The sequence below is a fragment of the Belonocnema kinseyi genome, chromosome 6 (assembly GCF_010883055.1).
Source record: "Belonocnema kinseyi isolate 2016_QV_RU_SX_M_011 chromosome 6, B_treatae_v1, whole genome shotgun sequence".
Taxonomy (NCBI): Eukaryota; Metazoa; Arthropoda; class Insecta; order Hymenoptera; family Cynipidae; genus Belonocnema; species Belonocnema kinseyi.
The window spans coordinates 16,731,199-16,753,068 of NC_046662.1; the positions used below are offsets into that span (position 1 = coordinate 16,731,199).

Genomic DNA, 21,870 nt, shown 5'->3' on the forward strand with positions numbered 1-21,870 from the left:
ATGACTTTTTTTTTAATTGTTGAATTTTCAATCAAATAGTTGCATTTTTATCCCCAGAAAGATGCAATTTCTACTAAAATAGATGAATCTTTAAACTAAAAACACGAATTAAAAAAAAAAGTTGTATTTTCATTAAAAAAAGATTTCATTTGCTTTTTCAACGCCAAAATATGAATTTTAAACCAAGTCAATTTTCTATGAAACAGTTCAATTTTCAACCTAAAAAGACGAGTTTTCAACAAAAAAGATGAATTTTTATCCAAGAAAGGCGGGTTTTCAACAAAAATGATAACTCTTTACCAACATTTTTTGAATTTTCAAACAAATAATAAAATTTATACCTAAAAAGATAATCTTTAGGAGGAAGCAACTGCAAAAAATAGAAGTACAAGGAAAATAAATTAATAAGCAGAATATTATATTAAGTTGCTCTAACCATTAATATTCAAAGCCTAGAATCTCAAACTTTTAAAATTTTTAAGCTAGAAACTTTTATAAATAAAATAAAAAAATTTCAGATTGAATTAAAAAATTATTTACTTATTTCGACCAAAAGGATGACTTTCTATAATAAAAGATTAATGTTCAATCTAAACAGACGAATTTGCAACAAAAAAATTCATTTTTAACCAAATAATTTAATTTCTTAGATACCTGTTAAATATTCCACAAAAAATATGAACTTTCAATCCAAATGGAATAATTTGGAATAAAAAATATGAATTTTCGACCAAAAAAGAGTACACTTTAAAAAATACTTGAATTTTCAAAAAATACTGCAATTTGCAATCAAAAAGTTGATTTTATAACCAAATATTTGATTTATTTACCTAGAAAACTGAATTTTCAAAAGTTAAGTTTTCAACAAAATAATTCAACTTTTAACATAATATACCAATTTAAAATTGAATTTAAACAAATTTTTATTTTTTTATTTCGACCAAAAAAGATGACTTTTTTATAATAGTGGAATTTTTATTTGGAAAAAATGGATTTTCAAACCGGAAAGTTGAATTTCCAGCAAAACTATGAATTCTAAAAAAAAATCTAATTTGTTATATTTCAACAAAAAGAGATCAATTTTAAAACCAAAAAGATGAATGTTTAGGCAAGGAGATTAATTTACTACCAAGGAAGAAGAACTTTGAAAAGAAAACGAATTTTCAAAAAATAAAGAGTTTCCAATCAAGAAAGAAAAAAAAGTTTATCGAAATTATTGAACTTTAAAGCAAAAATACGAATTTACTATAAAAAAAAGTTAAATTATCCACCTGAAAACGTGAATATTCAAATGTTAAAATTAATTATAAAACAAAAAAATTAATTTTTAAAGAGGCAGTTTAACTTTAACTCTAATAGTTGAATTTTCGTTTTAAAAAAATTATTTCGTACAAAAAAAAACTGAATTTTGAACCAAAATAGTTTAATTTTCAACTTAAACGATGAATCTTTAAGAACAAAAATTATTTATTAACAAAGTGATTCATCCTTCAACCAAGTGGCTAAATTTTTAACCAGAAAAGAGCCATTTTCAACAAAATAGTTGAATCCTAAAAAAAAAATTATATTTTATTCAAAAAGTATGAAATTTATACTAAAGCAGATGCATTTCTAAATCAAAAACAGGAATTTTCAGAAAAGTAGTTGAATTTTCAACTAAGAAAGATGGACTTTCTAAAAAAGTAGTTTAATTTTTATCAAAACAATAAAACTTTGATCTTAAAAAATAATCGCCAGGAGGAAGTAACTGAAAAAAAAGAAATAAAAGGCTAATAAATAAATTACTAAGAAGAATATTATATCAAAGCGGCCGCAAAACTTAATTTTCAAAATTTCCTAATTTTTTCCTAAAAATTAATACTCAAATACTAGAATCTTAATATTGTAACATTTTGAACATTGTATCCTTTATAATCGACATAAAAAATTTGAAATCTCAATTTAAGAACGTCAGACACGAGAAAATTTTAAAATGAAAGTTTGCACACCAAAAATAGTCTTGAAAAATTTTAAGAAAAAATCTTATATAAGCAGAAACTGGAAAAAAAATATAAGAAAAATATTTTCTATTATTTTCTTCAAATTTCGGAAAAAACAATTAAATATTTTCTGGAAAATCCCACCTTTTTTATGTTTTTCCATATTTTTTTCACAGTTCCTGCTTATACAGGAAAGGCATTCTATCAGCTTTAAGTATGAGAAACCAATTTCGAGAAAATTACATTTTTCCTCTTAAAATCAAATTTTCCCCCTTTTCTCACAAAGTTAAAAAAAAAACAGGAAGAATAAGTTTTATTTTTTTTTTTATTTGTGGGCTTTTCTTATCAGAAATACAGCTTTAAACACTACTCTTCTCTTTAAAAACACTGAAGCGATTGCATAGGTGGACTATAAAAGAAATATTATTACCCCGATATATGTTAACTTGAAACGTGTGAAATTTTTGAATTACAATGCGAATTAATTATTCATACACCATATTTTCAATTTATAGATTTTTTATTTAACAGCCTACTCAAAGTTTACGTCTTGCCCGATTGAAGCAGCGAAGAAAACTAAATTTAAGATTCCAGTAATTGTAGATTAAATGGAATTTTATCATTGCTCAATCTGATAAGACAGATAATATATTTATACAAAGCTGAAGATTTATTTTATAACTATCCTTCTTTTTTACAAGAAACGCTATAAATAGTTATAAAAATGAAGTTACAAACTATAATTAATTTTTATTGCACAAATAGTAATTGAGACTGATTAGCATAAACAAATTAATCTTTGTTTAAGAGATAAGTTCAATTATTTAGAAATAATTTTAATTTAGACTCTAATTCAACTAGCTCTTCAGAATATTCAATAAGGTTTACAGGTTCGTTTACCCCTTCACTAATAAAAGATTTTTTTTATAAAACCTTGTATAATAATCACGAAAAATTTGCATCCGTATTTAGTTCAGGGTCATGTTCCAATTTGTCTCGCCGTGGAAACACATCCCTAGTCTGCAAGGACAACCAATCGATCTTCCACCTTGAACCCTATTATTGACTTAAAAACCGGATTTCTCCGGAATTTTCTTCAAAAGTTTAAAGCTCTTCTAAAAAAGAGTTACTAACCTTTTTTTCATTCAAATTGACGTATGGACTTTTTACTAACCGTATATTTAATAACAATATATTATTACTGTTATCGTGTGCGGAAATGTTTGAAAATAATGGATTCTTACACAAGACTAATTTATTATTCATGACCTATTTTATATAATAGAAAATGAATGTGTAAAAACGGCAAAAATATTACATTACGAAAGATAATTGTCTACTTTATTTTAAAATCACAATAAAGAATGTGTTAAATGCGAACTTGGTAAATAAACCGCAAATTCCAGACTTTGCAATATTTAATTATCTCAAAAAGAATAATGAATTATATGCTCCCTATAATAAGAGTGATTTTTTAAGAAAACAGGAAAATCAATTTTTTTAAATAAAATAAATTTTTATCATATTAAATTCAATTTCAAACGCTTTAAATTCCTAATATTTCTAAACGAAAAATTGCATTTTCAACATAATAGTTCAATGTTCAATAAAAAATTATGACTTTTCTACCAAAGGAAATACATTTTTTAGCTTGAAAAGATGATTTTTCAACGCAGTTGAGTTTTCACGCGGAAAAGTCGTTTTTTTTTTAAAGTTGACTTTTAACTCCGAAAAGATGAATTGTCAACAAAAGCGTTCATTTCTAACTAAAAAAGTTAAATTTTCAAACGAAAAAGATCAATTTTCAACCAAAAAAGAGGAATTCTCAACAAAAGAGTTGAGCTTTCAAGCTAAAAAGTCCAATGTTTCAAAAAAACAAAAAATAAATAGTTCATTTTTGACGCCAATAATATGAGGTTTTTAGAAGACAGTCGAACTTTTAACCAAAACATGCATTCTTTAAAAATATTTTAAGCTTCAAAAAAGTAGTGGAATTAAAAAAAAATGAATTCTCAGACAAAAATTATATAGTTGATATTTCAAAGAAACAATTCATTTTTAACCAAAAATATGAAGTTTCTAACAGAAGAGATAAACTTTCAAACCAAAATGACGAATCTTCAAATAAAAAATATTATATTTCAACAAAAAAGTTAATTTTCAAACAAATTTTTGAATTTTATATCCAACTGTTGAAGTTTATAACCAAGAAGATGAATTTTTCTACCAAAAAGATTAATTTTCAACTAAAAACCATCAATTTTCAACAAAAAATGGAATAGTTACATTTTCAGTATAGTTAAATTTTTAATAGTTAAATTTTCAACCAAAGATGTGAATTGTCAACTAAAAATATGAATCTTCAAATCAAAAAAATGATTTTTTAACAAATAGTTACATTTTCAACCACAAAGATGAATTTCGCAAAAAAGATTATTTTTCTACTCAAATAGATAGATTTACACGCAAAAATGATAATTTTTCAACTAAAAATTAAATAGTTAAATTTTCAGTTAAAGAAGATAATTTTTAACAACAAAATTTTTAAACAAAAAGATGAATTCTTGACGAAAAAAACTTCAACAAAATATATGAATGTTTAACCAAACAATTGAATTTGCAAGCCAAAATTACGATTTTTTTAAGTTGAATTTTCAAAAAAAAGGTAATGATCAACTAAGATTAATTAAAAAAAAAAAATCGTGTTAATCAAGAAGGATGAATTTTCCAACAAAAAAGATTACTTTTCTACCATAAGATAAATTTTTGATCCTGAAAAACGAATATTTCACTAAATAGTTAATTTTCAACTAAGCAAACGTGACTTTTCCACGAAAAGATGGATTTTTAATCCAAAAAGACCAATTTTCAAGAGAATAGATGAATTTATTTTAAAAAATGAGGCCTTGTTAACAAAATTGTTGAATTTTCAACGAGATAATTAAATTTTCAACAAAATCGTTGAACTTTTAACCAAATAGTTGAAATTTCAACAACCAAAAAGTTTAATTTAAACCAAGAAAGGTGAATTTTCAATCCAAAAGGACAGATTTTCTGTAAAAAGGTGATAATTCGAAAAAAGTTGAATTTTCGACCAAAGAATCACGTATGACAAAAATAGTGAAATTTTTAAATAAAATAATTATATTTTTAGTCAAAAGAGATGAATTCCAAGGCAGAAATTTAATAGTGGACTTTTTTTTGTAAATAATTAATTAACCAAAAAATTAAATTTAAATACAAAAGGACGAATTTTTTATACAAAGACGAATTTTCAACTAAAAAAATCAAATCTTTTGTTGGAAATTAAAAAATGACATTTTCTGATTAAAAATTAAATTTCTTTATTGAAATTTGAACTGCTTTGTTAAAAAATAATTTTATTGCTTAAAGAATTAACTATTCTGATGAATATTCACTAATTTTTGGGGGTTGAAAATTAATTTTCTTCACAAAAAAATTAACTATTCCGTTTTTTGCTGGAAATGAAAAAAACATAACATTTTTGGTTGAAATTTCAAATACTTGATTAAAAGTTAAACTAATTTTCTTTTAAATTTATTTGTTTGGTTGTAGATTACACTATTTTGTTTTAATAGTTTGTTATCTTTTGTTGAAAATTGATATTTTTTAGTTGAAAATTAAACTTCTTGATTGAAAATTGAATAAAATTATTATATTTTCAACCAGAAGAGATGAAATCCGAAACATAAATTTAATAGTAGACTTTTTAATTCAAAATTATTAACATTCAAGAAAAAATGAAAAAGGTCAAATTTTCTCCTTCTTAAATAAAAATCAACTCATTTAACAAAATTAAAGAGCAATATTATTTGGTTAAAAATTGAACTAGTTGATTGAAAGTAAAACTACATTATTAAAAATGAATTTTATTGCTTGGAGATTGAATTATTTTGATGAAAATTCGTTGTTTTTATTTGTTGAAAATTAATTTTTTTTAAATAAAAATTTAACTATTCCGTTTTTAGTTGAAAACTCATCTATTTCATTAAAAACTCAAGTATTGTGTTAAAAATTGCATCATTCAACAAAAAATGAAATTTAAATACAAAAGGTCGAATTTTCAACCAAACAATAGAATATTAATGATTTAAATAATAAAAAAATTCAACCTACATATAAAAGTTACTCCACAATAAAAAGAATCACAAATTAATTCCGATCACAATTTTATCAAAATATGCAAAAGATACACTCCAGAGTACAAAGTAGGATTTAAAAAATTTTTAAACCGATAAGAGAACGTGCTTGAGAACAAAGAGTGCCATAGAATTTTATTCGTTCCCACAAAAGTGCGTCCTTGTGAATGGCATGGGTTATAAAATCAGAAAAATTATTCGCAGAACGTCAGCAATTTGACCATTTTTCATAAATCTGATAACGATCTCTTCATGAATGAAATAAAAAAAAGGCTTCTAAGTTGATAACCAATCAGGGAGGTTGCAATGAGTTTTAAGACAAAAAATATCGCCTCGAAAACGAGGACGTAACTACAGATTCAAATAAAATTCTCTATTTAACAAAACATTTAATTTCAGCGGAAAATAAATCTATGACCTGTCATCACAAATTTGCTTGGTCGAATTAAATAAATCACGGTTTGTAACCTCACCTGACGACCACGATAACTACAAGTCACTCGATTGTCTTCACAGGATTGCCGCACTTTTGTCACAAACTGAATAATTCTTGCGAGTTTCGAACTTTCATAACTTTTTTTCACTTAAACTATACTTAAATTACATTGTATTATTGTAGATAATGAGGAAAATTTCACTTAAAATCGAGTGGAAAACACTCCATTCACTCGCAAGTTTGGTGCCTTCGTCAGCATTCGTTGAGGCAGTTTTTGACTTCTCTAGTCAGGTGGCGCTGGTGTACAAATCAGCTGATTTCCCCCTCCAGACACAGGTCTAGGCATGCATATCCGAAACACGTGTTGTTCAATTTTTGAGGTCGGTTTATCGGTCTTGTAATTTTTTGAGTATTTTTATCAGCTGATGTGAATTGTAAAAATATTGTTGGGTCGAGAAACTGGAAAGTTTTTATCGGACAGGAAAAAAGTGACGGGGTGATTTTGTGCGTTTTGAGGTTAAGTACCGGACAACTATTTTTGTGGTTTTTGTTTGTATGGAATTTGAATTAAAGAAGAAAAATGACTGCTGTGGCTTTACCGCAAAAGAAATACTACAGACAAAGGGCACATTCCAATCCTATTGCGGATCATTGCATCGAATAGTAAGTAATGAATGTCAATAGTGATGTTTTTGAGGTTATATTTTGGAGTTTTGCTCTTGTTTTTAAATTTTTAATTGTTGAAAGCATTTATTTTGTTGTGGGACTCTGCTTATTTATATTATGGTATGCTTTATACTTTCTTTATAGGTAAACAATTATTTTTATAGATTAGATTATCCACTAGGGTGCAATGTAAAATAAAATTTTTAGAAAATTAACATTCGACGTAGCCGGTGTGTTTAATATTTTGCTGAAAATGCGTTTTTTTCTTGCTTTGAAATTAATTTGTACGACTGAAAATTGAGATGTGCCAGTTGAATATTTCATCATTATAGTTCATAGTTTATCTCTGTTTGAACTTTTTTTTTACTGTTCAATTTTTTGTTTGAACATTCGGCTTTTTTGGGGGAAATTAATCTTCTTTTAGTAAAAATTCATCTTTTCGTTTGGAAATTCGATTCAACAGTTAAATATTTATTGTTTTAGTCGTAAATGTATCTATTTTTTTATTAGTTTCTTTCGTTACAATTTTGTTTTCAGCCGAAAATATAACTTCGATTTTTCATTGAAAATTTATCATTTTTATTTAAAAATTCATTTATTTGATTGAAAATTAATCTTTTTTGTTGAAAATTTAACTATTGCAGTTGAAGATTTAGAATTTTAGTCAAGTATTATAGTTAAATATTTATCATTTTAGATGAAAATTCAACAATCCAGTTAAAGATTTATAGTTTCAGTTTAAAACTTATCTTTTCGGTTGAAAATAAAACTATTTGGCTGAAATTTAAACTCTTTTATTAAAAAATTCATCTTGTTTGAAAATTCTTCTTTTTAGTAGAAATTCAAGTACATATTCCAATTAAATATTCCAATATTTTAGTTAAAAATTGATCAGTATGGTTGAAAATATAATTACTTGATTGAAGGTTATTCTATTTAAATTAAAAATTCGATTTCTTGTTTGAAAATTCATTTTTTTGATACAAAATTCAAGTATTTTAATTAAATATTCCTTTGTTTTAGTTAAAAATTCATCAGTTTGGTAGACAATAAAATTACTTCGTTAAAAGTTAATCTCTTTGATTATAAATTCATCTTCTTAATTGAAAATTAATCTTTTTCTTGAAAATTCAACTATTCCTGTTAAAAATTGATCATTTTGATTGAAAATTCAAGTATTTCAGTTGGAAATTTATAATTTTAGGTAAAAATTCATCTTTTTGGTTGAAAAATAAAACTACTTGGTTAAAAGTTAAACTCCATTATTAAACATTCATTTTCATGGTTGAAAACTTCTCTTCTTGGTTGAAAATTCATATTTTCGGTTAAAAAATGAATTATTCTAGTTAAAGAATTATCATTTTAGTTAAATATTATTAGTATTTACCCTGCAAATGTATTTCTGGTAGACAATTTTTCCTTTTCAGTTAAAAATTCATGTATTTTGTTAAAAATGTGTCTCCTTTGTTAGAAATTAATCTTCTTGCTTGAAAGTTAATTTTTTGTTTTAATTTCAAAATTCGAGTTAAAACATAATAATTTTAGTTGAAAATTCATCAGTTTGGTGGATAATTATATTTTGAACTGACAATTTAACTATTCCTTTTTTTATTGAACATTGTTTAGTTCAAATTCAACTATTTGGTTGAAATTTCGTTTTTTAGTAGAAAATTAATTTTCTTGTTTTAAAAATTCATCTTTTTGGTTGAAAATTCATGTATTCCAGCTAAAAATGTATCATTTTAGTTAATAATTCATGTTTTTAGTTGAATATCAGTCTACTTGCTTTCAAGCTAATCTCTTTTATTACAAAATTCATCTTGGTTAAAATTTCATCTTTTTGGTTGAAAATAAAACTACTTGGTTATTTAAAAAATCATCTTAATTGAAAATTTCATTATTCTAGTTAAAGATTAATATTTTATTAGCAAATTCTGCGCTTTGCTTGAACTTAGTTTTTCTTTTGTTTGAAGATTATTATTTTTTTATCTGAAAACGTAACTCTTCTATTCTTGGCTGACAATTAATTTTTTTTTAGTAGAAAATTCATGTATTTTATTAAAAATTTGCCTTCTTTGATAGAAATTAATCTTTTTGTTGAAAATTCAACTATTGCAGTTAAAGATTTATCATTTTAGTTGAAAATTGATCAGCTTGGTTTGTAATTAATTTTTCAAACTGAAAATTAACTATTCCATATTTTCTTGTAAATTGATCTTTTTTAGTTGAAAATTCATTATTCTGTTAAAAATGTAATTATTTTGTTGAGAATTCAATAATCTTGTTAAAAAGTCATTCTTTTTGTTTGAAAATTTGTCTTTTTGGTTTGAAAATTGAACTATTTCTGTAGAAAATTAAACTACATGCTGGAAAATGGACTCTTTTTTTTTTGAAAATTCATATATTAAATTTCTGTTTTCCAAGTCCTGTAAAACCAGATGAAATGGATTGGAGTGATTTGTACCCAGCCTACAAAGAAACTCGAGAGGAAGAATCTGAAATGAAAAAGCTGACTAAGCGAGTAGAGTTTGCTGACATTGGTTGCGGATATGGCGGTTTACTGGGTAAGCTAATAATAACACTTTAATTCAAATTTAAACAGACAAGGTGGCCGCTGGTCTCAGAAAACCGGAAATGACGAAGAAAACCGGGAAATAGCATTGAATTGATTTTTTGTCTGGAAATTTAACGATTTTTTTCAAAGAAAAATCTATTTAATCACTTGAAATGTCGAAAATTTTATATCACATGTTATAATACAAATTAAAATAAGTAAAATCTTTCACTTTACAAAATTTTCCATTTTATGTTTTTATTTTTAAACATACATTTTAAATTTCATGAATTTTTAAATACTGTTTTCAAGGTTTAAACAATTACAAGTAAATAATAACAGATTTAAGTTCAACTGTAAAAATAAATAAATGTTTTTTGAACTGAATTATATTTCATTAAATTAAAAATTATTCAAAATAACAATCGATTTTACAAGATTATTCTGAATTTGTTAAAAATTAAATAATTTATAGATTGTGACGTTGAAAATTGAACTGTATCAATCCAAAAGCCTCATTACTTCAACAAATTTAAACGTTTGGTTCAAGATTTACAAATTTTTTTCAAATTTATAGATTCATATCTAAAGGCTTTTATTTAATTTCAAATGGTATTGAAATATTGTTTTAGTCTAAAATACGCAATTTTGGACCCATTCAATAAAAAATTGTAATTAAAAATACAGGTTTTTAATATTGAACAATATTTGACTTTTCTTTTAAAATTGGCAATGTTGTAAATAAAATATTAAAAACTGAATTTTTTGATATAGAAAGTCCTCAATTATTAGAATTTCAGGGTGCCCAACTTTAAACGGTTTTAATTTTACTTATTCGATTTTTTAATTTTTAGTTTGTTAGTAAAAGTGTTAAATTTTGATGTATAAGTAACAATTGAATAATATTGTTAATTTGAAATAATTAAAATAAATCAACTTTAAAGGATTTATCTAGAATGGACGTTTGAATTTCACAATTTTAATTTTAAAAGAAATGGAAGTTGAAAAGGATGAAATTTTGTTCTTCAATATTTTATGAATTGGAAGAAGGATAATTTTTAACATGCTTATTGAGTTAAAAGGAAACAAATTTAGTTCTCATTTTTTTTCTGAATTTGAAAAGGCGTTTTTTTTTATTTTGTTGAGTCTGTAACGGGAAAAATGGTTTATTTTAAATTTTTTGTGAATTGCAGTAGGGATATTTTTTATTATTTTTCATATATTCTCCTGAATTGGAACAGGAATATTCTTTATTTTTATCATTTTTATTGAGCTGGAAGGGATTGCATTTTTGGTATTTCTTTTTTTTCTGAATTGGAAGAGGAAATTTTTAGGTAATATTTTTATACAGTTTAAGGTAAGATTATTTTTTATAATTTTGTTTCTAAATTGGAAAAGGATAAGTTTTTATTTTTAATATTTTGATTGAGTTGAAATGGAGGAAATTTCGGTTAAAAAATTTTGTTTCTGAACTTTTTAGAAGTAGTTTTAAGAAGAGGTAATATTTGTCTGAATTGCAATATAATTTTTTTGTGCATTTTTTGTTGGAAATTTACATTTTTTCTGGAAAATTCAACTAATTGCGTTTAAAAGCTAAACTCTTTTGTTAAAAAAAATGTTGCTGTTGGAAGATTCGTCATTTTAATTGAAAATCGTATCTTTTAAAAAATGTAACTATTTTGTTGAAATCAATTTTTTGGATGAAAATTCAACTATTTGGACGAAAACGGATATTTTTTATTTAAAAATCGCACTTTTTTTTAAATTCATGTAATTTGTAAAAAAAATTTCTTTTTTTTGTAGAAAATTAATCTTATTGGTTGAAAACTCACTTTTTGGTAGATATACAATTCAACTATTCCATTTAAAATTTATCTTTTTAAATAGATATTTAATTTATTTTGTTCAAAATTCACGTATTTTGTTAAAAAAATTGACTTTTTTCGTAGAAAATCCACTTTTTTGGAAGAAAATTATTTTTTTTTCTTTGAAACTTAATCTTCTTGATTGAAAATTCTTCTTTTTGGTTGAAAATTAAATGATTTTAGTTAAATATTCATCATTTCAATTAAAAATTCTTTTCCTTGGTTGAAAAATGTGCTATTTCATTGAAAACTTGTTTTTTCTTTGGATGAAAAGCAATTTTTTTAACGAAAATTGAACTATTCTTAAAAAAATCCTATTTATTTTGGTTAACAATTTAATTTTTAATAGAAAATTAAACTATTCAATTTTTGGTTAAAGTTTTATCTTTTTTGGATGAAAATTAAATTATTTGGTTCAAAATTTATATTTCTTATCTAAAAATTAAACAATTATTTTTATTTAATTAGTGGAAATACGTCTTTTTCAAAAAATTAATTTTATGGGTTGAAAATTCATCAGTTTGGCTAAACGTTCATTTTTTCAACTGAAAATTTAACCGTCTCAATTTGAGTTAAAAATTGACCTTTTGTAGTAAAAAATGTAACAATTTGAATGTAAATTTGTCTTTTAATTGAAGATTAATTTATTTCGTTGCAAATTCACATATTTTGTTTAAAAGAAAACTAATTTTTTGGTAGAAAATCGTTTTTTTTTTAGTAGAATATGATTTTTTTTCTTAAACAGAAAATGAAAATACTATTCCAGTTAAAATTCCATAATTTTAGTTAAATTTTCTTTCTATTTGTTGAACGTTTATTTTTTGATGAGAAATTAATTTCTTTGGTTGAAAAATCAGCTATTTTATTGGCATTTTTGTTCTTTTTTGGTTGCAAATAATTTTTTTTCTTAAACAGAGAATGAAAATACTATTCCAGTTAAATATTCCATAATTTTAGTTAAATTTTCTTTCTATTTGTTGAACGTTTATTTTTTGACTGTAAATTGAATGATTAAGTTCTTGGTTGAAAAGTGATCTTTTTTAATTGAAAATTCGTCTTTTTTGGTTTAACATTGATTTTCCTAATTTAAAATTTAATTATTTAAGGTTTGGTTAACAATTTATATTTTTTAGTAAAAATAATTTTGTTTGTTTGGAAGTTCAACTATTTCAGATCAAGATTTATCGTCTTAGTTAAAAATTCATCAATTAAGATGAAAATTATTTTTTTTATTACTAAAAATGTAACTATTCCATTTTCTGTTAAAAATGATTTTTTTAAATTTCTAGTTAAGAAAATTCAACTATTTCGTCATTTAGTTAACAATTCAAGTATTTCAGTTAAGCATTTATAATTTGAGTTAAAAATTCTTCAGTTTGGGATAAAATTTCACTATTCCAGTTAAATATTTATAATTTAATTTGAAAATTATTATTAGTTTACCGGGAAAATAGAAAAACTTGAGCGGGAAAAATCGAAAAATGACCGGAAATTCAAAATTATTATTAGCCTTTTTTTTAAGTTACCCTGTCGCCGATGTTTCCCGACAATTTAATTGTTGGAATGGAAATCAGAGTAAAAGTCTCAGATTACGTGATGGATCGTATTTCTGCTTTGCGACATCAGCATCCGGATCAATTTCAAAATATCGCCTGTGTGAGGACCAATGCTATGAAATATTTGCCCAACTATTTCCATAAAGGACAGGTAATTTTAACTCAAACCATTAATCTGGTTTTATTATTTTTTTATTATCTGCTTAAAAAAACAGGATGGTTGGTAAACTCTTTCCTTATTTCACAGCTTAAGAAGATGTTTTTCCTTTACCCAGATCCACATTTTAAAAAAGCAAAACACAAGTGGCGTATTATTAATAAAACATTGTTAGCAGAATATAGTTACGTTCTTGCAGAAGAGGTACCTATAAATTTATATCGTTTTTTTTTTGTTTTGTTTGAAACATATATTGAAAAAATTTTTGATTATTTAATTGTTTTAGGCAATTGTGTACACGATGACTGATGTTAAAGATTTGCACGATTGGATGGTTAGGCATTTTGAGGAACATCTTTTATTTGAAAGGATTCCGGACGATCGATTGGTAAATATAAAATAACAATATTTTTTATTTTGCAAAGGTAGCTTATTATTTTAGCTAAAAATTCGATGATTTTGTTGAAAATCTATGTACTTAGTTGAAAATAAGTCCTTTTGGTAGAAAATTAATCTTCTTGGTTGAAAATTCATATTTTTTTCTTGTAAATTCAACAGTTTGGTTGTCATTTTTTCTCGCTTGCTTACAAATTAAAATCATTTTTGGCCTAAATAAGAAACTATTACATTTTTCGATTACAATTCATCTTTTGTGTGAAAATTTAACGATTTGGTTGAAAGTTGAACCTTTTTTGATAAAAATTAGTTTTCTTTGGTAGAAGGTTCATCACTTTAATTGAAAATTAATTTTTGGTTGAAAGTTTAATAGTTTTCTTGAAAATTAATTTTTTTAACTGAAAGTTGAACTATTTCAGTTGGAAATTGAAATGTTTTCTTGAAAATTAGTTTTTTTTAGTTAAATTTTTTTCTTGACGTGAAACGTCACTAAGCTCAATTTTTTAATTTTTTTTTTTAGTTGAAAATTTATCTTTTTTTTATGTAAAGTCAACAGTTTGGTTGTAATTTTTTTCTCCCTTGATAAGAAATTAAAATCTGTTTTGCTTGAAATATAAACTATTAAATTTTTCGTTGACAATTCATGTTTTGTGGATAAAAATTCAACTATCTGGTTGAAAGTTAAACTCTTTTGGTAACAATTAATTTCCTTTGGTTGGCGGTTCATCATTTTAATTTAAAATTCATCTCTGGTTGAAAATTTTCTAATTTTCTTGAAAATATTTTTTTTATTGAAAATAAATTTGTTAACTGAAAATTGAACTATACCAGTTGAAAATTCAACTCCTTTGTTGGAAATTCGTTTTTTAGTTAAATTTTTTTCTTGACTTAAAACTTCAAAGTTCGTCTCTTCAGTTGGAAATTAATTCTTTCAAGTGAAAATTCACCAATTTAATTTTGGATCGAAATTTGGTATTTTTTAATTAAAAAATCATATATTTAGTTGAAAATACGTCTTTTTTATAGAAAATTAAATTTAAGTATAAGGTTTAAAGTTTAAATCTCTTGATAAAAAAACATTTTTTTGTTTCAAGATTCACTACTTTATTTTAAAATTCATCTCTACTTCAAAATGTAACAATTCTTTTGAAAATTTATTTTATTTTTGGTTGAAAACTTATTTCTTTAGCTCAAAAATGAACTATTTAGTTGAAAATTCCTTTTCAGATAAAATTTATTTTTCTTTTCTCTAAAATTTAACTAATTCATGAATTTTCTTGAAAATTCGTTTTTTTTGTAGTATTTTTTTAATTTTCATAATTATTATTTCCTATATTTTTTTTGAAAAGAATTAGAAGATTTTAAAGTAAAACTTTTTAATTTTTCATGAGTAAAACATGTTAGAAATTTTTAAAATAAGTTTAAGATATATTCCGAAGTTTTTAAAAGATACAAAAAACATTTTTAATCTTTAAGAATTTTAAATAAATTAAAATCAAAATGTAGATTTTGGAAGACTTCAAGCAAATTTAGAAGCTTTTCAAGAATTTTGAAAGGTTTCAAGTCAATAACAAAGTTTTAAGATTTCTGGCAAAATTTCAAATGATTTTTATTTTACAAAATTTATTTTAGGAAATGTATAAAAAGATTTTAAAATATTCCGTAAGATTTCTAAACTTATAAAAAAAATCTGGAAAAGAACTTTCTGAAGATTCCTCGAAATATTTAAAGTGAATCTTTTTTTTGTTTGAAAAAATTTATCTTAACGTAATATCTAAAAATAATTGAGTATTTCAAAATTGTCAAAAACAAATCCGGAAGATTTTAAGAAAACATGAGAAATAATCGCATTCTGTTTCACATAAATCTTTTTAGGAATTTTGAAAAGATTAAAAATATTTTAAAACTGAAAGATTTCCGAAATAAAAAAAATCAGGCATTGAATATGACTAAATATCTTTTAAACTGACTCAAATTTTTTTAATCCTGTAAAATTAAAATTGTTAGAAATTTTCTAGATACTTTTTTTAAGTATCTGAATTCTTCAAAAATCTTTCTAAATTTTTTCGTTAAACCTTTTTGGTTTAAAAACGTATCTCTTTTCATGCACATTTTTTAAATAAAATTTCCAATCGCTTTGTTTATAATTAAAATCTGTTTCGATTGAAGATTCAATTCTTTTTTATTTAAAATAAAATTTTATTTAGTTTGAATATCAACCATTATATTTTTCATTGAGAATTCGTCTTTTTGGTGCAAAATTCAACTGCTTGGTTAAAAGTTAAAATACTTGATTAAAAACTCCCTTTTTTTGTGAAAAAATAATTTTCTTGATTTGAAATTTTATTCTTGTTGGGTAAAAATGCATCAGCTTCGTGGGAAATTAATTTTTGGTTGAAAAGTCATATTTTTTGTTAAAAAATTCATATTTTGATTTTGAAAAATCTCCTGAAATCTTTTTTGGATGAAAATTCAAATATTAAAAAAAAAAATACTGAAAAATTCACCTATTTAAGGAGAAATTTCATTTTTCTTGGATAAAAATGGAACTGCTTGGTTGAAAATTCAACAGTTTTTTTTTTGAAAATATTTAAAAATTTTGAATGATATCCGAAATTAAAAAAAAATTCAGGCATTGAAAATGACTAAATATCATTTAAATTGACTCAAATTATTTTTAAATCCTGTAATATAAAAATTCTTCGAAATTTTCTAGATACTTTTTTGAAATATCTGAAGTCTTCAAAAATCTGTTTAAATTTTTTCGTTAAACCGCGGAAAAAAGAGTCTTTTTTGGTTTAAAAATGTATCTCGTTTGACATAAATTTTTTTATTAAAATTTCCCTTTCTTTGTTTTAAATTAAAATCTGTTTTGATTGAAGATTTAACTATTTTCTTGAAAATTCGGCTTCGTGAATAAATTCAATTATTTTTTATTCATATTTGAAATATTTTTTTAGTTTTAATATCAACCATTATATTTTTCATTAAAAAGTCATCTTTTTTGTTTGAAAATTTAACTATTTGATTAAAATTAAAATACTTTTGAAAAATATTTTTTTTTTCGTTTAATAAACGAATGGTTAAAATTCATTCTTTTTTTGTTTGAGGATTCAACTATTTTGTTTAAATTTTGTCTTTTTTTATCAATTAAACTGCTTTTGATTTAAAATAAAAATATTTTTTGATATAAATATCAACAATTACTTTTTTCGTTGAAGATTAACTTCTTTGTTTAAATTTTGATTTAAAATATCTTAAAATTTTAAAAACCTTTCTGAATTTTCTCAAAGAAATTAAAAAAATTATATTTATATAACTTTTTAAAAAAATAAACAGAAAACCCCAAAATTTATATTTATTATATAATAAATCGAAAAATTCTTATTTATTAAATATAATAAATATCCTATTTATTAAATATTTATTAATTTATAAACTTTTCTGCAGTAAATTCGTCTCTTTTGGAAAAAATATATTTTTTTTTGGTTTAATAAACAAGTTTTCTTTAAAGATTAACTCCTTTGTTTAAATTATGATTTGAAATATCTTAAAATTTCAAAAACCTTTTTGAATTTTCTCAAGGATATTACAAAAATTATATTTATATAACCTTAAAAACAAATAAACAGAAAAACCTAAAAATATTTTAGATAATAGTTAATAAATTGGAATTCGAAATATTTCTCTTGTATTAAATATTATTTTTCTAGGCGCCGTGAATTAGATTAAAAAATCAAAAATGTATTTGGAATTGAAGTAAAATAGAGATGTTAATTATTTTCTTTTTGCAGACAACGGACCCAATTGTAGAAAAATTGTACGAAAGTACAGAAGAGGGACAGAAAGTGACGAGGAATAAAGGTGATAAATTTTTGGCTGTGTTTAAAAGAGTCCCTGATCCTTATGAGAAGGAAGATAGATAATTTTTGTGTGGAATAAGTTATTTAATAAATATCTTAAATATATTTTACTTGAAAAACCTTCTAATTTTTAAATTCTCTGCAAACTAGTGAATAAAATTTGGGACAAATATCAGTTTTCAATGCTTTTATTATCAGAAAAACTGGTAAATTTACTCGATGGAATAGAAAAAAGTTTTGCGTGATCTTCTTGCGTGTCTGTGGATATTTTTTTATAAGTAAGTTGTCTAAAATCGGATGGCTCTAACAAATGATTCGTCACGAGTTCATAATTTTCATGGACTATTCTAAATGTCATCTGAAAAAATGGTTTCAAATTTAAAAGAAATCACAGAATTACGAAATATTATTTATAGTTTGGGACCTTACTTAAATTACGTAACAACTTAGGGCTCAAGATTATATTTTTAGGTATAAATTTTATTATTTGGTTGAAAATTTAACAATTTTCTTAAAGAAACATTCTTTTTGGTAGCAAATTCAAATGATTTGATACAAATTTCACTGTTTGGTCACAAATTAATCTTTTTGGGTTAAAAATTCAACAATTATCGTGGAACAAGAACTTTTTGTTTAAAATTCATAGTTTGTTGCTGATAAGTCAACTGAAATATTTTTTCGATGAAAACTATTTTTTTTCTCTAAAATTTGTCTTTTTTATTTAAAATTCGCCTGCTTTAGTAGAATTTTCATTTTTCTTTGATACAAATGCAACTGTTTGGTTAACAAATTTAATACATTTTTTAAGATGTGACACTTTTTGGTTAAAAATTCGACTATTTAGCAGGAAATTAACTTGTTTACAATTCTTATTTCGGTGTTGGTAAGTGAATTGGAATCTTCTTTTTATGAAATTTTAAGTATTTTTTGTTATATTCGTCTGTTTTAGGACAAATAAAAAATAAAAATGCAATTTTTCGGTACAAAATTCAAATATTTTTTGAAATTTAGTATTTTTGACTTTAAAATTCACCTGGTTTAGCTGAAATTACATCTCTTTTGTAGAAAATTTACTTTTTGTGTAAATTTAATATTATAGTGTTGAAAAGAGAACTGCAATCTTTTCTGGATAAATTTTCAACTATTTTTTTAATTAGTTTTTTTTTAAATTAAAAATTCACCAGTTTTAAGAGAAATTTCATCTTTCTTAGATAAAAATGAAACTATTTGGCAGGAATTCAACAATATTTTGTTAAAATGTCATCCTTTTGGGTTAAAAATTCGACTTTTTGGATTGAAAATTCAATTCAATTCATCACTTTGGTTGAAAGTTTAACTATTTTTTAAAAAATTAATGTTTTTTAATTGAAATATCAACCAATTGGGTAAAAGTTAAACAACATTGTTAAGATTTTGGTTCATTAAAGACTTTATGTCTTTGGTTGAAAATTCAACTGTTTATTAGAAAAGCATTTTTTTGTTGTTTAAAATTAATTTTTAAAGTGAAAATATAACTTTTTAATTTTTTTTAAGATTGATCTTTTTTAGTTAAAAAAATCTCCATTTTTTGTAAAAAAAATCATTTTCTTGGCTTGAAATTATATTCTTGTTGAGTAAAAATGCATCAGCTTCGTGGGAAATTAATTTTTTGTTGAAAATTCATATTTTGATTTTGAAAAGTCAACTGAAATCTTTTTTTGGATGAAAATTCAACTATTTTTGTTTGTTTTTTAATGAAAAATGCACCTATTTGAAGAGAAATTTCTTCTTTCTTGGATAAAAATGGACCTGTTTTTTTGAAAATTTGACAATTTTATTAAAAAGTCAGCATTTTTGCTGAAAATTTATATTTTAGTGATAAAAATCCAACTTTTTTTGAAAAAATTAAACTATTTTGTTGAAAATTCATCCTGTTTGGTTGAAATAATTTTCTTGTTTTGAAATTTCATCCTTCTTGGGTAATTTCATAGAAAATTTATGGAAATTCATCTTTTTTTATTGAAAATTCAATTTTTTTCGTATAAACATATTTTTCGTTAAAAAATTCATATTTTAAAAAGTCAATTGAAATCTTTTTCGGATGATAATTCAACTATTTATTTCGTCTGTTTTGTTTTTAATTCATCTGTTTTAAGAGAATATTCATATTTTTTGGATAAAAAATTGCAATTATTTTGTTGAGAATTTTACAATTTTATTAAAAAGTCATTCTTTTTATTTAAAAATTCGTCTTTTTTAATTGAAATTTCATTTTTTTCATAGAAATTCCTTTTTTTAAATAGGAAAATGTAATTTTTGCTAAAAAAAAAATAATTTTCTTCTTCTGAAATTTCATTTTTGCTAGGTAAAAATGCACCAGTTTCGTGGAAAAAGGATTTTTTGGTGAAAAGTCATATTTTTTGTTAAAAAATTTATATTTTGATTTTGCAACGTAAATTAAAATCTATTTTGGATGAAAATTCAAAAATTCGTTTTCTTTTTTTAATCAAAAATTCACCTGTTTGAAAATAAATTTCATCTTTCTTGGATAAAAATGGAACTGTTTGGCTGAAAATTCAACAATTTTATTAAAAAGTCTTAGTGTTGAAAAGCGAACTGAAATCTTTTCTCGATCAAGGTTAAACTTAAAAAAAATTCGTCTTTTTTATTGAAAACTCAATTTTTTTTCGTAGATACATATTTTTCGTTAAAAAATTCATATTTGGAAAGTCAACTGAAATCTTTTTCGGATGAAAATTTAACTATTAAAAAAATTTTTTTTTAATTCGTCTGGTTTAAAAGAAATCTAATCTTTTTTTTTTGATAAAAATGCAATTATTTGCTTAAGAATTCAACGATTTTATTGAAAAGTCATTCTTTTTGGTTAAAAATAGGTCTTTTTGGATTGAAAATTCATTTTTTTCGTAGAAATTTCATTTTTTTTCAAGGAAAATTCAATTTTTGTTGAAAAAAAAATTTTCTTGGTTTGAAATTTCATTCTTGCTGGGTACAAATGCACCACTATGAAAAATTAATATTTTGCTGAAAAGTAATATTTTTTGTTAAAAAATTCATATTTCGATTTTAAAAAGTCAAAATCTTTTTTTAATGGAAATTCGACAATTTGTTTCCTTTTTTAAATTAAAAATTCACCTGTTTGAAAATAAATTTCATCTTTCTTGGATAAAAATGGAATTGTTTGGTTGAAAATTCAACAGTTTTATTAAAAAGTGAATATTTTTTGTTGAAAATTTGTCTTTTTGGCTCAAGTACTTGGGTAAAAGTTAAACTACAATGTTAAATTTTTCGATTTAAGGCTTATGTCTTTGATTGAAAATTTAACTGTTTAGTGGAAAAGAGTTTTTTTGTTTAAAATGAATTTTTTTTACTGAAAATGTAAGTTTTCCAATTTTTAAAGATTGATCTTTTTAGTTGAAAATTCCCCTTTTCTGGTAAAAAAAAATAATTTTCTTGTTTTGAAATTTCATTCTTGTTGGGTAAAAGTGTTTAGTTTCTTGGTAAACTAATTTTTTGCTGAAATTTCATATTTTTTGTTTGAAAAATCAATTTTTGTATAGGAAATTCGGCTTTTGGCTTGAAGGTATAACAATTTAGATAAGATTTTATTTCTTTCTTCATTCAAAAGTCTTTATTTGTTAAAAATTCCTCTTTTTGTTTTTAAACTCCTTTTTTTGTATGAATTTCATATTTTTTTTATTAAAATATAAACTATGACACTTTTTTGGGGAATTTATTTTTTTAGGTTGAAAATCCAATTGTTTGTTAAAAATTTAATTATTTTGTTGAAAATTCAAGTATTTTATTAGAGAGGGCCTATAATCCGTGACGTACTTAAAGTACGGCCCCTTTTCAGATGCTTACTTTTCGCAGAAGCGTTTCAATATTTCTCATTTGGGGCATAACCTTTGATTTTTCTGCTAATTTTTCTTGCATCATATTTTGAAAAACGTTGCTGTTCAAAATATCCCTGAAAGTTTTGAATATATTTCAAATAAAAGTAAAAGCTCGGCTTATTCCCAGAAAATTAATAATTACCAAATCATGCATTCTAAAGTAAAACCAGAAGCATTGAGATTCTCTTCTGAAAGACAAGTTTTTGTTTCCTTTTCTTGTAATTCGTGTTCCGTTAGTGGCATATTTTTCAATTGAGACTCCGGATTCTATAACCACGCATAAAATTTGCCTGGCCGCTTCAGGCCGCTCGAGTTGGCCCCTGATGGCTTGAAAATCAGTTTTCG

The 21,870-nt window shown here is 23.5% G+C and overlaps 3 protein-coding genes across 4 annotated transcripts in view; 1 reads left to right on the forward strand and 2 right to left on the reverse strand.

Moving 5' to 3' along the window:
• The window catches only part of LOC117174307 (kinase D-interacting substrate of 220 kDa), a 181,324-nt gene extending 174,518 nt beyond the window's left edge, over positions 1-6,806 (reverse strand). For both annotated transcript variants that reach the window (XM_033363292.1, XM_033363291.1), the window contains exon 1: positions 6,613-6,806. The gene's annotated coding sequence lies outside the window, so the exon portion shown is untranslated. The remainder of the gene's footprint in view (positions 1-6,612) is intronic.
• A 73-nt stretch (positions 6,807-6,879) lies between these two features.
• On the forward strand, positions 6,880-17,804 carry LOC117175148 (tRNA (guanine-N(7)-)-methyltransferase). Its single transcript, XM_033364737.1, has 6 exons — positions 6,880-7,238; positions 9,666-9,805; positions 13,183-13,367; positions 13,464-13,577; positions 13,660-13,761; positions 17,564-17,804. The coding sequence occupies exons 1-6, from the start codon at positions 7,156-7,158 to the stop codon at positions 17,693-17,695; spliced, it is 756 nt and encodes a 251-aa protein (XP_033220628.1). The 5' UTR covers positions 6,880-7,155; the 3' UTR covers positions 17,696-17,804.
• Positions 17,805-21,870, reverse strand: part of LOC117175276 (cilia- and flagella-associated protein 65-like) — a 43,394-nt gene continuing 39,328 nt past the window's right edge. The window contains exons 17-19 of the mRNA XM_033364985.1: positions 21,668-21,713; positions 21,494-21,599; positions 17,805-17,990 (exon numbers count right to left, since the gene is read on the reverse strand). Of these exons, the coding sequence (XP_033220876.1) occupies positions 17,805-17,990; positions 21,494-21,599; positions 21,668-21,713 (338 nt within the window). The remainder of the gene's footprint in view (positions 17,991-21,493; positions 21,600-21,667; positions 21,714-21,870) is intronic.